The following is a 16,693-nucleotide window of genomic DNA, read 5'->3' on the forward strand; positions in this document are numbered from 1 at the left end:
AACCTAATCTAACCACAGATTTTCTCGTGGTGAAAAATGATTACAACGTCCAACGACGTATTCCACGAATCAACGAATCACGAAGAACAACAGCAGTTAAAAACAACGCACATTATTAATCGTACATAAATTAATAATAGAGCCAAGAAATTAATCCTGGGCTCTGATACCGGTTGAAGGAATATTAAATTGAATTAATACTCGATTGCCCGATGATCGTTTCTTGGATTATTATTAATTCATCATACAACGATTAAATCCTAACATGCTCCTATGAATTTAACAGCTGCACATAGGTGTTAGGAAAACTTACTTGAGAATCGGATGCACAAACTGTTGATGATCGCGTCGAAAGAATCTGACTCCAGCTCTGATCTTCTCGACTGTATCCCGCTCAATTCCCAACGTTGGATGGACAACGAGCTATGGAAATTCCCAAGACAGAATGGCCACACACGTTTCCTGCGCCTTCCTCTGCTCTCAAAACCCTAATTTTTATCAGTATATTTTCCTGAGAGCTGACAGCTGTATTTAATAATACAGAAAAGGGGAGGAGGCGCCACTTTCTTAGTGAGGGCCGAAAATTCTGTCTTCTTGGGCTAGGAGACATTGGGCCAGCCCAGGGACCAGATACAAGGAATAAAGATGGGCCTCAAATAAATTAATTTATCCATGGTCAGCCCAGACCATAATTAATTTATAAATATCAGTTCATTCCACTAGAGAACCGATACTGACTTACCCCTTTATTGCCGGTGATGAGTCGGGGCTTGTATTTAGACTTATTAAATCTCCGTATTTAAAATATCCGACATCCATTAATTAATTAGAGCTCTGACAGCTTAAATTAATTAATCTCTTAATAATTCCTTAAGCAGTACCACTCAAACTTTATTATTACGCCTGAACTTAATCAACCTGCAGGGTTTAGCGTAATAAACCTTATTGAGCTCCTTAAGGGGATGTCATTATCCTATACCGGATACGGGTACTAATACAGATAATCAAATATCATATATTAACCGCTATCACCCAAGATACAGAGTACTCGAGTTAGTATATAACTTTCACCCATAGTAAGTCAAAGTGATATACGAATTAATATATATATCTGAATACTTATTAGTATTCAGATTTATAAGTCACCGAGATCTTTATTCTTCACTTAAGTCAGATAGAAGAATACATCTCAAACTGTGGTCCTATCAATACGTAATGACGTACCAGTATAGACAAGTAGCCAAGATAAACTACTTCCATCTATACTGCAGCCTAAACTAATAACTTGTCCTAGAGTTATTTCGGATGTGATCATATTATATCTCTTAAGGTTATTCCAATTATATGGTCTTCTGTGATCTACAACACACCATATAATCTACTTATACAGAGATAAAGAACATGCATATGCAATCATGAACACAATCAGATAGGAGATAAGAATAGTGAAAACAAGAGTCATTGTATACAAGCATAAAGTTCTTGCTTTCAGTATACAAATCCAACAGCTAATTTCCAATCCAAACATTCTCAAAGTCAATTCAAAATTTTACAATCAACACACATCTCTCGATCATGCAAGTAACTCAAAGTTTAAGAAGCAACAAAAGAGTAATGTAAGTAATTCGATCAGACCCAATTCTCCGCTAGAAGTGAATTCCCTAATGTGATCGCATTTATAATCAGTATCACCATTTTTCACACTTTGTCTGCTTGAGATTTCGACAGTTGAGCCATAATTCGTGAAATAAAAACCATTTGAATGTACTCCAAAGTCTTTTCACGTGGTTTCCCATGCTCATAGTTAGACTAGAGGAGCAAAGACTCAGAGCTGTCACGTTTTCAGAACAGGCCAGATGTTTCAGAGCTGGCATTTTCAGGGTTGGCAATTCGTCCAACATTTTTCACATTTCACAGATAAGATACGATTGTAGGCAATCACAATGACAACACTCCTTCTAGCATCTCCGGACAAATCACGTTTTACTAACTTACAATCATGTTGCAACAAAACTCAAATTCTTTGCATAAACAAGAAACCCATATCAACAGTAAAACAAGAATAACCACCATTCATTCACAAACCCGAAATTCGCATCGAAAACCATTTTCTCTTCCACAAATTCATAAAAATTAACAAGATTCGAGACCAAAAACTAAGCATAGAAAGACTAATCTCGCCCAATTGAAAGCATAAGCACAATAAAACACCCCCCCACACTTAAAGCATGCAATGTCCTCAGGGCACAAAAGAAATAAGAAGAGTTGAGAAAACGTCCCTAATTATCGGCCTTGAGAAACTGAAGCATCGTGCGAGGTGGTAAAGAGAGGAATTCGCGGTCTGTGGCAGAGTTAGAACTGCAGCGCTGAAGTCAAAACATGGACACCACATCAAAGTATCCGCGCAAGCATCCAAAACTTAGGAAAGACAAAACAAAAACGGAAAACAAAGAACAAGAAAAACAAAAAACAAAAACCAAAACCACGGTGGGTTGCCTCCCACCAAGCGCTAGAATTAAAGTCGCCAGCCCGACTTTGCTAGTGTTATCCGAAATCAGACTCAAGCTTGAACCACTCCATTATTTTGACCATTTCATCTTCATCAGCCACAACATCTACCGATCCCAAAGATAAAATTGATTGAGTCATGCTCGTCCCTTTTAGACATGTGGAGTTCACCTCTTTTGCATCATCGTCACGTCCCTGCATAAAATTATTGGAGAAAAACGTGTCAGAGGCAATGATATAACAATAATGAACAACCAAAGAAATAGAGGGTGTAGAAATTTAATTTTGCTTGGCATCGCTTAATGTCTTGGCAAAGGCCAATTCAGGCTCTTCCAACATCTCAGTGGAATCTTTCTCTAAATTTGCCAAACATTCAAACTCTATCACATCCTCATCCAACAAATAGGTTAGTTCATCGCCATCCAACAAAGACACATGAACCTCCTCTTTCTCCATCTCCTTTTGTTTCTGTTGCGCTGCCTTCTCTTCCTGGCAGGGGCTCGTCAGAGCTGAGCTCGGCAGAGCTGGGCTTGGCAGCGCTGGACCTTGCAGGGCTGGACTGGGCAGCGCTGAACTTGGTAGCGCTGGACTGGGCAGCGCTGGACTTGGCGGCGCTGGACTTGGTGACTCATCCAAAAACACCTAACGGATGGACTCGAATTTATACGAGGTCGTCCTAGGGTGGTAAGGTGACTCAAGTCGTCTCACAAGGAAGACTTAGCAGGGCTCTAATCGTATTGCTCACAAGAAACTTAAAAGAAATCTAAACACTCTAATCGGGTAATTGGGTCTGACACTTTCTCTCCGATTAACTAATGCGTAATTAAAATAAAGCATATAAAGTTAACTAGGCAAAAGATAGGAAGCCAATAAGAACGCAAGAAGGAAAACAAAGCTAAGGTTCTAAACTAGCAATCTAGAAAGCAATCATCAATTCAACACCATAAACAACGATTATCTAGGCGAAATAACATATTAACATTTAATCAAATGAATGTTAAGCAAACACACACAATCCAAGAGAATTCCGCAAGCAACTCAACGACGAACTAACTAGAACATGGTATTTGAACATTAACGAAATCAACAAGAGTTTCCAACTCCAACACTAAACCAAACGATCATAAACTTGTAAACATCAAAGATTAATAACTACCTAGGCAAGAAACTAAATCAAGCATAAGATTCGAATGCAAAGAAAATCTTAATCTCCATAAAAAGAAATCTCTAAACTTTCACCAACAAGAAGGGAAAAACGTAAGCAATAGCAACGAACTACGAATCACGTAGATTATCTAAACTCAACAACAATCATCTCTAATCATTACATCCATCAAAAGTATAAAACAAAGATTCAATTAACCAAAGAATTCATATAATCAAGATTATCTAAACTCAACAATAATAATCTCCAATCATCACATTCATCAAAGCATAAAACACAAAACTTAATTAACCAAAAGATTCATATAACCAAGAAAATATAGCATCAACAACAATGATCTTCAATCATCATATTCATCAAAGACAAGAAACAAAAACTCAAATAACCATGGGATTCATAAACAAAGAGAATCAAAGGGAGTTCTTACAAAACATAGCAATCCAAGGAAAACCAATCCGATGAAGTGTTAATTGACATCCAAAGCAATCCAATGAATCCACAATCGAAAGTAATTGATTTGAAACTCTAAAAACCCAAGGAAAAATGTGGAAATCGCCCTTGGAGGCTGCTGGGTCGAGAAGTGATAAAGTAAAACCCTAGAAAGGGGTTTTTAATCGAAAAATCGTACTTTCGGATCTGAACAGAGGCGGCGGCGCCGTGGGACGGTGGCCGCCGTGCACGGCGCGCGCCGTGCCACGGCGCCGCCGTGTATGCCTTTCGCAGACTGCAATACGCAACGTTTTTGTTTTGGTCCGTTCTCCCTCGTTTCAAGTCGGATTTTAGATCCGTTTTCGCCTACGAACTCGTATCGAGACGAACTTTGATTCTTCTTCAGACCATTCAACTAAATTCTGACTTTAATTTTGTTCACATATCAATCAATGTGAGCACAAAATCCTGAGACAACAAAATTAGCACAAAAGCTCAAATCATTCAACTCTTAAGTGAAAGAGACCAAAATAAAAGTCAATATAACACATAAACACCCAGAGATTCATCACAAAATAGGGCTAAACAACCCCCCCACACTTGATCCTTTGCTTGTCCTCAAGCAAAGTCACGACACCAAAAGATAGTTCACAAGAAAACTTCCTCACCATTCACATCTCCAACCAATCTAAGTCTCTTAGCCTTTCACATTCCTCACGAGATGTTCATTGTTAAGATTTTAAGAAGCAACAACCACATGATACAATTCAATCCGATCAGACCCAATTCTCCGCTAGAGGTGAATTCCCTAATGTGATTGCCTTTATAATCAAATCCCATTTTCCTTGAAGATGATAAACAATCAAACCAAATCAAATTTTATACATCTTTCTTTTAAAGGTGATGTTATTCCATTCTCAATAGATGGGCCAACTTTCGTGAGATCAACACTTTTGGAGGTAATCCAAAATGTTCTCACGTGGTTTTCCATGCTCATAACACTACTGTCAGAGGAGCAGAGACCCAAAGCTATAGAAAACTTCACAACAAACCAACATTCAAACTCAAGGGATAAGATCGTAGGCTATCACAATGAAAACACTCCCTCTAGCATCTACCGGACAAATCACGTCAAGAATAGCTCATAACGGTGTTGCATCCAAAACATTAAACAACTTACATCAAGAGAGGAATATGCATAGCCTGAGAGACAAAGATAGCAACCAAGCCAACACAAAGCATGAAATTTACTTGTGAACAAATCATCAAAGTGTGCATTATTACTTGAAGCCAAACAACAATCAAGATAAAGGAGACCATTTGCCCCACACAAGAAAGCCCAAGAACACAACAAAAAGGCACCCAAAGGATCAACAAACACCCCCCACACTTAAAATCTAGCACTGTCCTCAGTGCTCGCAAAAATAGGGGTGAAAGAGAAAAACATCCCTGAATATCGATCCAGTGGTGAGTCTTTAGTGTCCCACGATGTCTGCCTCTCTCTCATCCAACCCACGATGTCTGCCTCTCTCTCATCCAAAGAACAAGCAGTCTCCAACGCAACAACCTGCACCAAACAACAGATGCAACAAAACACAACACAGACAAAACGACAGAAAAATGAAACCAGAAAAAGCAAGAAAACATGGGTTGCCTCCCATGCAGCGCTAGTTTTTAAGTCGCCAGCCCGACTAAGAAGGTTCCTTAACCAAAATCCGATTGAAGCTCCAGCTGCCTTAACGCCCTTGTAAACTCATCTTCTTGAATTGCAGCTGCGGGTCCTCCAAATGAGTGCTCCATGCTCATATCCTGGGATGGCCCTCTATCCACACAACCAACGAAATTTAGTGACCCAACCTCATCCAGCTTCTCTTCCAGTAGCAAGGCACACAGAAGGCCTTGCTCTTTATCATCTTCCTCTTGTAGCTTATCCAGGAATTCTCTCTCAATCTCACTTTCATCTTGCAAGTTAGCAAGAAATTCTTCCACGATCTTGTCCTCTTCCTGTAGCTTATTAAGGAAGTCCTGCACAATACAATCCTCATCCAAAGCATCAAATGTTTCAACATAAGAGCAAATTTGAATTAAGGGAGTGTGGGTAGTAGGTTTTTGATCAAAAACAGAGAATGTTACCGCTCTACCTGCCCCTACCATACTTACAGTTCCCGTACCCACATCAATGCGAGTATGGGTGGTAGCCATAAAGGGTCGGCCAAGTAGCACGAGATGCCCATTCTCGCCTCTAATCCCTTTTCCCTCATCAAGGACAACAAAATCAACCAAGACACTAATCCCCCTAACAACCACCTCAACATCCTCAACAAGGCCCCGTGGGCTACTAATAGAGCCGTCAGCTAGCTCTATCTTCATATTCGTGCATTTCAGCCTTTTATTACCCAATTTCTCAAAAATATCAAACGGCATCAAATTGACTGCCGCGCCCAAATCAAGCATTCCAAACACCTTTTCAACCCCACCTAAGCTAATATCAAAAATAAAGCTACCTGGATCTCCTTGCTTGGGTGGTGGTTGGTCTAGTGCAACAGTGACGGGTGGCAGTGGCTCACTGGGGCATTGGGTAGCCTTGATTGCCTGCACAGTTTTGCTTCTCCATCTCCCCATGGTTATTGGGGCCTTGTCCTTGACTACCTCAACGGCATGAGCTTGATGCGGCTGTTTGTCCTGGTTCGGGAACTTTCCGGTCGGCTGTTCTTGCTGCAGCTGATTCAGGGCTCCTGTTAGTTGCCCAACTGTAGTCTCGAGGCGCTTGATGGTAGCACTCTGAGACTCCATGTTCTGTTTGGTCATCTCCATGAAGGACTGCATGGTGTCCTCGAGAGACGGCTTCTGGGATTGAGCTTGCTTCTGAAACTGTTGGGGGGCATTCTGGTATTGCTGCTGCTGCTGAAAATTCCCTTGTTGCATAGGGAACTGTTGATACTGTTGATACTGCGGGGGCTGCTGCTGCTGATAAGCTTGAGTGTAGTTCTGCTGCTGATCTCTCCAACCCGAATTGGAGCTTTGTTGCCCTTGATTAAAGATAGGCCTCTGTTCAAATTGAGGCCTCCCCGGATAGCTCTGAGCAGCATAGACCTCTGCTTCTCCTTCAGGTGTGAATCCCCCCATGCGATGGCACGCGTTGGTTCTATGACCAAAATCGCCACATATTCCACATCTTTCTGCTGGTGGCGCGTGAACTGGTGGGGCCTCTGCCTGGTTCATCTTGAGGTGCTGAACTTGCCTCATCAAATCTGCTACTTGCTTCTGAAGCTCATTGTTGGGAGCTACTGCATTGGCTTCAACCCTCCTTCCTCTGACTGATTTCTGTTGAGAACTCGCTGCAAGTGTGTTGAAGATCTCCTTGAGCTCATCAGCTGTCTTCCGGGCAATGTTGCCCCCTGCTGTACTGTCCACCATAAACTGTGCCGTCTGAATCAATCCGTCATAGAAGAACTGCATCAACATGACGGGTGCTAACTGGTGCTGTGGGCACTGGCGGAGGAGCTCTTGGAATCTCTCCCAAGCCTCGTGGAAGGGCTCGTCAGCTCCTTGCATGAAGTTCATTATCTGGCTCCTAATCTCCTGTGTCTTGTGGCTAGGATAGTACTTGAGCATGAACTTCTCACATGCCTCTCCCCATGTAGTGATGGAGTTCGGCGGCAGGGACAACAACCACGTTCTAGCCCGGTCCTTGAGTGCATAAGTTAAGCACTTGAGTCTCAACTGATCCTCGGTGAGTTCCAATAGTGGGAAGGTCTGCACTTGAGTGCAGAAGTCACGGATGAACTGTAAAGCATCCTCACTCGGCATCCCATAAAAGAGCGGCAGCAGGTTTGAATCGTTGGGCTTCAGATTGTAATTTCGGACCACCGTGGGAAGCACTATAGCTGACGTGCTAGTGGTCCCAATAACTGGCCTGGAAAAATCTCCCATGTACTGAACATTCTGCTCCGCCATTGCTTCTTGGTCAGGATTGGGCCAAGCTTCTTCTTCTTTTACAGAATGCACTGAAAGTGTCTCCTCAAAAGCTTCCAGAATGGGATTGGAAGCAATTCTCTCTTCACAATTTTTCTCTCGAAACGGTGATTCCACAAAACTTCTCGAACTGGACTCGGACTCCTTCTCCAGGCTTGAAAGAACCTCCCGAGGTCGATGAATGTTGTCGTAGTAAGGTGCAAGCTTTCTCTTCAAGCTTCTACGTCCTTGCATACACAACACGAACAAACAAATCAAACGCACCGGAGGGAGAAAATAACCGAGTCAAAAGAAATAAACAAAAATAAACACGGAAAACAATGCAACACAATCAAATGCCTAAAGCCTTCCCCGGCAACGGCGCCAAAATTTGACTCATCCAAAAACACCTAACGGATGGACTCGAATTTATACGAGGTCGTCCTAGGGTGGTAAGGTGACTCAAGTCGTCTCACAAGGAAGACTTAGCAGGGCTCTAATCGTATTGCTCACAAGAAACTTAAAAGAAATCTAAACACTCTAATCGGGTAATTGGGTCTGACACTTTCTCTCCGATTAACTAATGCGTAATTAAAATAAAGCATATAAAGTTAACTAGGCAAAAGATAGGAAGCCAATAAGAACGCAAGAAGGAAAACAAAGCTAAGGTTCTAAACTAGCAATCTAGAAAGCAATCATCAATTCAACACCATAAACAACGATTATCTAGGCGAAATAACATATTAACATTTAATCAAATGAATGTTAAGCAAACACACACAATCCAAGAGAATTCCGCAAGCAACTCAACGACGAACTAACTAGAACATGGTATTTGAACATTAACGAAATCAACAAGAGTTTCCAACTCCAACACTAAACCAAACGATCATAAACTTGTAAACATCAAAGATTAATAACTACCTAGGCAAGAAACTAAATCAAGCATAAGATTCGAATGCAAAGAAAATCTTAATCTCCATAAAAAGAAATCTCTAAACTTTCACCAACAAGAAGGGAAAAACGTAAGCAATAGCAACGAACTACGAATCACGTAGATTATCTAAACTCAACAACAATCATCTCTAATCATTACATCCATCAAAAGTATAAAACAAAGATTCAATTAACCAAAGAATTCATATAATCAAGATTATCTAAACTCAACAATAATAATCTCCAATCATCACATTCATCAAAGCATAAAACACAAAACTTAATTAACCAAAAGATTCATATAACCAAGAAAATATAGCATCAACAACAATGATCTTCAATCATCATATTCATCAAAGACAAGAAACAAAAACTCAAATAACCATGGGATTCATAAACAAAGAGAATCAAAGGGAGTTCTTACAAAACATAGCAATCCAAGGAAAACCAATCCGATGAAGTGTTAATTGACATCCAAAGCAATCCAATGAATCCACAATCGAAAGTAATTGATTTGAAACTCTAAAAACCCAAGGAAAAATGTGGAAATCGCCCTTGGAGGCTGCTGGGTCGAGAAGTGATAAAGTAAAACCCTAGAAAGGGGTTTTTAATCGAAAAATCGTACTTTCGGATCTGAACAGAGGCGGCGGCGCCGTGGGACGGTGGCCGCCGTGCACGGCGCGCGCCGTGCCACGGCGCCGCCGTGTATGCCTTTCGCAGACTGCAATACGCAACGTTTTTGTTTTGGTCCGTTCTCCCTCGTTTCAAGTCGGATTTTAGATCCGTTTTCGCCTACGAACTCGTATCGAGACGAACTTTGATTCTTCTTCAGACCATTCAACTAAATTCTGACTTTAATTTTGTTCACATATCAATCAATGTGAGCACAAAATCCTGAGACAACAAAATTAGCACAAAAGCTCAAATCATTCAACTCTTAAGTGAAAGAGACCAAAATAAAAGTCAATATAACACATAAACACCCAGAGATTCATCACAAAATAGGGCTAAACACTTGGCAGGGCTGGCACGTGGTTGGCAGAGTTGGGAGCTTGACTCATCAGAGCTAGGCTCGTCAGAGCTGAACTTTGCAGAAGTCCCTCCTCGATCATGATCTCAGCAATTGGCTTTTCAGCAGTGAACTCATTGTCATTGTTGTCATAATCCTCCATGTCTAGATTTTCTCCCTTGCACTTGCGTATCATATCTCTCACCCAACTAACGACTTGAAGGACGCGAGTCTCAAAGCATTTTACTGTTGCGTCCACAAACTCAACATCCTGTTGTGCCGATTGAATGACTGACATGATCGCGTGTATGAAGGCTTGAATGGTGCTCTCAGGATCAGAATCACGCAAATGTATTTGGGAGTTATGCCCAACCTTAAAAAGTTTGGGCACTTTCGCCAACGTTCGTATGACTTCATGGTATTGGATCTACGTAACTCCATACTTGGGAATTGCTTCCTCCAAAAGGGTCATGTACTGACAAATATCATAATACTCTGCCATAAAATTCCAATCTTATTCTCGAAGCATGATGGTGGATGGCTAGTTCTTTGTAGTACTGGACTTGCAGCGCTGGCGTGCTTGCAGGGCTGGCAACGCTCTTCTTCTTCCTTGTCACCGGGCTATTCTATAAACACACCACTTAACACACAGATTAAACGCACCGGAGGGAGACAGTAACCAAAAACAAGAAAAAGAAAAATAAAGCAAGTAAAAACGAAAAGAAAAGTGACACAACTAAAAAGCCTAAGACCTTCCCCGGCAACGGCGCCAAAATTTGACTCAACCTAGAACACCTCTAGTTTGACTTGCAATAGAACAAGGACATCCTAGTGATGGTAAGTTGACCCAGTGTCATCTCTCAAGGAAGATCTTTAAGGGTTTTTAGTAGTATCGTAGGAAAAACAGTAAAGAAAGCAGTAAAGAGTTTGATTTTAAAAACTGAAACTTAAACTTAAATTAAACTTGACTTGAATTTAAACTTAACCTAGGCAAGAATTTAAACAACTCAAATTAAACCTAACTTAAGAAATTAAATACTTGTAAATTAAAAACCAACTAATCTAGGCGTGAAACTAAAGTGCATAATTTAAATTGCATAATTAAAAAGAAAGCATAAACATGAACGAAAAACATAAACATGATTAAACAGAAATAAATTGAATTGAATTACGAAATACCGTAAAATCCTTGAACGTGCAATTGTGTCACTCAATCACAATCCAAGAATAAAAACTAAATAAAACTAAATTGAAACCTAATTAAAAACAATAAAATTCGAAACTATGAAAGCACTAAGAAAGCAAGTAAAATCCTAAGTTTCGGCTGCCAAAGGAAGATCTCAAAGGCGTCCAAAAATTAGGGCAAGGGATTATTGTTACAATGAAAAGTATGGCCCTATTTATAGACTTCGAATCCCTATGGATCACCATGAAAGTTGCCATGCAAAGTAGAACTCTAAAGGCAATAGAATCGTGCAAAATAAGGCAACTTCCAGCTGTGACGCGCGCTCTGGCAACACTCCTACTCTGGCCGAATTCACAGCTCTCGCCAGAGATTCGAAACGGCTTCCGCTCTGGCGCACTTGTTCGCTCTGACTCCCGGTTTCTCTGGCTTCTTGATTTCTCTGCCCTGGCATTCGGTTCCTCTGGCTTCTTGATTTCTCTGCTCTGGCATTCGACTTCTCTGGCTATTGGTTTCTCTGCTCTGGAGATTGGTTCTTCTACTCTGACGAGTTGACTTCGCTGCTCTGGGCTTTGATTTCTCTGGCACTTATGATTCCTCTGGCATGCATGATTCCTCTGGCATGCATGATTCCTCTGGCTAGTGATTCCTCTGACTAGTGATTTCTCTGGCTTCCCATTTCGCTGCTCTGGCATGCGGGACTTCGCTTCTCTGACGTGCCAGAGTATGCACAAAAGCGTAATTCTTAGCCCAAACTCTCCAAAATTTGCACTCTTCATCTCGAAATCCTAAATCTCCTGCAAAGCATAAAATACATCATAAAACGCACCAATTTCCAGAAGATTATCTTAAAATAAAGCTCATGCAAACCCCAAAATTTAGAACAATTAAGCATAAATCACTAAACAGCCACATTGTGGCTACCCACAATTTACTTAAGTAGAAAATAATTTAATTTATTTAACTTATTTTTTAAAATAAAAATAAGATTTAGTTATTTTATCATATTCTCTACATTATAGTAATTTTTTTGCAATTTTTTGATAACTTTTTTATTTTTATTAAAAAATAAATAAAAATAAAAAACGCAAAAAAGATTTTAAAAAAATAAGTACAATGTGGAGAATATAATAAAATAACTAAATCTTATTTTTATTTAAAAAAATAAATTAAATAAATCAAGATTATCCTTATTACATTAGTGTGGGTGCCCACAATGTGGCTGCATAGATTTATTGTATTGTTAATTAGTTTTAAATATTTTTAATAAAATGACTCTCTTCTCTCCTCACTCTCTCTCCCCTCTCTCTCGAGTTCTTTCTCTCTCTCTCTAACAACCATGCCGCCACCCTTCATCCCCGCCGCCGAGCCTAGTCACTTCTCCGTTCTCTCCCTCGTCCACGGCCAGACAACAGCGGCGGAGCCGCCGAGCCCTAGCCTCCCTCCATCTCTTGATTCCCCTCTGTCTCATCTATCACCTCCGCCCAGCCAGCCGCCGCCCGTATTTCAAGCGGCGGCGGCGCCCTCTGCAACTGCCCTAGGTTCCCAAAATCAGACGAAATTCCCCAACTTAGCCTTCTCCAGTTTCGTCAGCCGATAATCCCTCTTAATATTCTCTAAGCTGTAGAGAGAAGAAGATGGGGAGGAGGTGGAAGAGGATTCCGCATTTCGATCAGAATCCTTCTTCACCGATTTGCCCTTCCTCTGGTCCTAATTATCGTTCATATCCTCCACGAAAGCCTTGGTCTCGGTGTCGATTTCTTCCGGCGGTGAGGAGATTGCAGTTTGGGGAAGCTGACGTCAGATTCCCATGGGGCGAGGGAGGATTTACCCGAGACGTCGTCGGGAAGCCAGGCAGTTTCCCACGCGTCATTCCACTCTTCCTCACCGGTTTTGTAAGTCCGTTTGGTCGAGAGAGGGCGGACGGCGACAATGTTAGAAGAAGAAGAAGAAGAAGAAAAAAAGTGGTGTTGGTGTTGAGCGATTTGGGGAAAAAGAGAGAGAGAATGTTTTGGGAACAAAAAGGTAGAAAAAGATTAGGGTTTGATGGGTTTATTAAGAATTTTAATTAGATGTTAATTATAGCCCAAAAAGGAAATAGGCCATTATATATGGGACAGCCCAAAAAGGAAAACATGCCATTATTTATGGGACGGAGGGAGTACTTTTTATGGCCCCTATCCTATAAATATGCATATGTGTTAAAAATTGTGAAAATTATGTGTGGAGTATGTCCAAAAATAAGGTGTGAATAAATATGAGAGATGTACAAAAAATGAAAATAACATTTAGCTTATCTACCGGCTGCTCTCTCCGTCCCATTATAAATATCTCATTGTTTTTTAGCACAAAGATTAAGAAATACGTAGTTAATAGATAAAGTGAGTTGGTGGAATGAAAAAAATGTGGAGGACCCATTAATTAATTAGTCTTTTAATTATTTATCGAAAAATAAATAAGACATTTATAATAGCACATTTCATTATGGAAAATGAAATATATGTAATGGAACGAAGGAGTGTAATATTGGCTTTTCGTCTAGCATGATACTTCAACAACTTTTAATAACTGCCCAAACTCCGAACAATCTTCAACATTTGAGTAAATGTCATCTACCACAGTCTATGTATCCAAATGCATAATTATGATGGATACATTATGTATCTGGCTTCATAATTGGGACGAATTTTCTATCCTTTTTTATGAAAATGACCAAGTTTAATTATTCTAAGCAAAACACATCTAGAGGTTCTACTACTTGATTTTTTGTTTCGATATATTCTTCTATAATTTGTTTGTCAAGGTTCATCTATTTGATTTTTTGAAAATGACGAATTTTCAACGAAGGTCTTTTACTTCTACTACAATTCATCATTTGATAACGAATTTATTAAAAAAATATTAATTTTTCTTTTAATTATTATTCTACATCATTAATTATATTAAAGGGTTATGACAAAAAAATACACGAATTTTGAAAAAAAATTGCAATTTTCACGTGAACTTTCAATTAAGCCAAAAAAATACATGAATTTATATTTTTGTTGCAGTTTTCACCTAAGTTTGATTTTCAACGAAATTAGAACTCAATTAACAGTCGTAAGTTCATCTGATATTGGTCTAACTTCTAATGATGAATATTATTTCAAAGCTCGGTGGTCTAAGAAAACAAAAATTTAATATATCTGACTTAATTTCAACTGTCAATTAAGCTCTAATTTCGTTAAAAGTTAAGCTTAAGTGAAAATTGCAACAAAAATATAAATTTATGTATTTTTTTTTACTTAATTGAAGGTTAAAATGAAAATTGCAATTTTTTTTCAAAATTTGTATATTTTTTTGTCATAATCCCTTGAATTAAAATAACTCCAAGTTATTGGGATTGAGTTTAGACAACTAAAAGGACCAAGTATTAGATATATAACGTCCCATTTTCCCTATAGATTGGGCTCGCTTTAGGACTTCAAGAAAATAAAATCAAGCTGAATTAAAATAAAATCAAGTTGAATTAGAAGGAATAAAATTAACTTTTTTTGGGGAGAAGAATTAAAGTAATTTAGATTGATAATATCCAATCAACAGTTTTTATCTACCTAAAAGAAGTATTTGTAAACTTAAAATATTTTATAATCTATTTATGATTTATGATTATGTATTCCGCTAATTACATAGGTAGTGCCATTAATTATAGAAGTAATTTACAAAATATTGTTCGAAAATCATACTACAAAAACTATATTTGGATGGTTGAATGTGTTTGAGATTCCCATAGAAAAGTCGCGTTTGAGTAGAAACAAAGTCGCAGATAATTGGACCAACTCTACCTCCTTATCTACTGGAAATCACAGCTGCAGCTGCTCCCAATCCCAGCAACGATGGCTTCTTCTTCAGCTTCTCCACCGTCGTGTGCTCTCATGCTATCGAAGCCACCCCGCCACTCGTCCTTCACCTCTCTATCCGCCTTCACTTCCATCAAAATTAGAAGCCCGCAGGCGGCGGGAAGAGCGAGGACGACGCTCTCCGCCGTGAAAGCCGAGTTCGACCTTGCTTTCTTCGAGAGAGACTTGGAAGGGAGCGACGCGCCGCCGACGACGCCGGGCTTCCCCGAGGTGGAGGACAAGGAGGAGCCCCAGTGCCCGCCTGGCCTCCGCAAGTACGAAACCATGGTCGTCCTGCGCCCCGATATGTCCGAGGACGAACGCCTCACATTCACCCAGAAATATGAAGAGGTCACAAAAATTCATTTCCATTTTCAAATTTACTGATTTTTTTTTCATGTTGGAAAAGTTTTGTGTTATAGTTTCTGTGCTCTTGTGAATTGGATTCGGAAATGTGGCTTCAACATTTACATTTTAGTTGTCGGAAGATAGCACATATGATGACCTAAAATGTATAAATGGGAGTACTACATTTGCATTTTCTGATAAGCAGTTTATCATTCTAGTTATTGAATTGTTAAAATGTTGGAATTTTAATTTGTTACCCCAAAAGAATAAATAAAAATAACAAGAGATGTGGCTACTCCTATTCCTAATCCTAAATAGCATGTAACGATCTAGGGATCCGTATGTAAATGTAGTATCTATATGGATAACCAATTGAAGTTTAGGAGGAGTATTCTTTGAAATGTGGAGTTTTGGATTACAAGTTATACCCAAAGGAGACGTTTACTTTGAAGGATTAACCTTGATAGATAAAAATAGTAAGCCTAATCACTTGTTTACTTTGTTGGATTGAAACTTTGGGATATCCCAAGGCCCTTGATTATTTTTATCATTTAAGCTAGTTTTGTTTGATTCTTATCCCATTAAAAGGGTGGGATTGGAATAATCCTACTCTTGAGGATAAAAATACTCAATCATTAATTTTATCAATCATGCAAAGTAAACGCCCCCCAAAAGGTCGTGTATGAAGATGGAAGTTCAAAAGAAGATGTGGTTTATGTAAAAGTGTGTTGAAATGTGGGTGTGCAGTTGCTGGTAGCTGGTGGTGGGATGTATGTGGAGGTGTTCAACAGAGGCGTGATTCCGCTTGCTTACAGCATCAAGAAGAAGAACAAGGCCGGAGAGACCAACACGTACATGGATGGCATCTATCTTCTCTTCACCTACTTCACCAACCCTCAGTCGATGACACTTCTCTCAGACACACTGCTTGCCGATGATGATGTTGTCCGCTCATCCAGTTTCAAGATCAGGAAAAGGAAGCTCTTTTAGGTGTTGTTGTTTATGCTGCTTCCCGTTAACCCTAGCAGAGTTCAGTTTCCCGAGCTAGAGCGATTCATGTTGGATTCTTTAATTGGGAGGTAAATGCCACATCCATCTTCTTCTATCCTACTTTTGGAAACTTGTTTTGCATTAGTGTTCTACTGCATAGTGATGTTCACTTGTAAATGGTGTGGATTAGTTGTCCTACCCTGCATATGTTATGAATAAGTATGCCTTTTTTTGGTTACTGTACCCTTGAGGGCGCGTTTGATGAGAAAATATTATCTTTTTCTTCCTTTTTA

General features: G+C 39.7%; 1 protein-coding gene and 1 non-coding gene across 2 annotated transcripts; both read left to right on the forward strand.

The window, feature by feature from the left end:
- Positions 1 to 7,577: 7,577 nt before the first annotated feature.
- LOC130987321 (small nucleolar RNA R71) lies at positions 7,578 to 7,683 on the forward strand. Its single transcript, XR_009089709.1, has one exon. It is a non-coding gene; the product is annotated as a small nucleolar RNA R71 (small nucleolar RNA).
- Positions 7,684 to 14,899: 7,216 nt separating this feature from the next.
- LOC130986918 (30S ribosomal protein S6 alpha, chloroplastic-like) lies at positions 14,900 to 16,693 on the forward strand. The gene is made up of 2 exons (XM_057910482.1): positions 14,900 to 15,413; positions 16,158 to 16,693. Exons 1-2 carry the CDS (start codon positions 15,060 to 15,062, stop codon positions 16,398 to 16,400), a joined length of 597 nt encoding a protein of 198 aa, XP_057766465.1. The 5' UTR covers positions 14,900 to 15,059; the 3' UTR covers positions 16,401 to 16,693.

The sequence above is a fragment of the Salvia miltiorrhiza genome, chromosome 5 (assembly GCF_028751815.1).
Source record: "Salvia miltiorrhiza cultivar Shanhuang (shh) chromosome 5, IMPLAD_Smil_shh, whole genome shotgun sequence".
Classification (NCBI taxonomy): Eukaryota; Viridiplantae; Streptophyta; class Magnoliopsida; order Lamiales; family Lamiaceae; genus Salvia; species Salvia miltiorrhiza.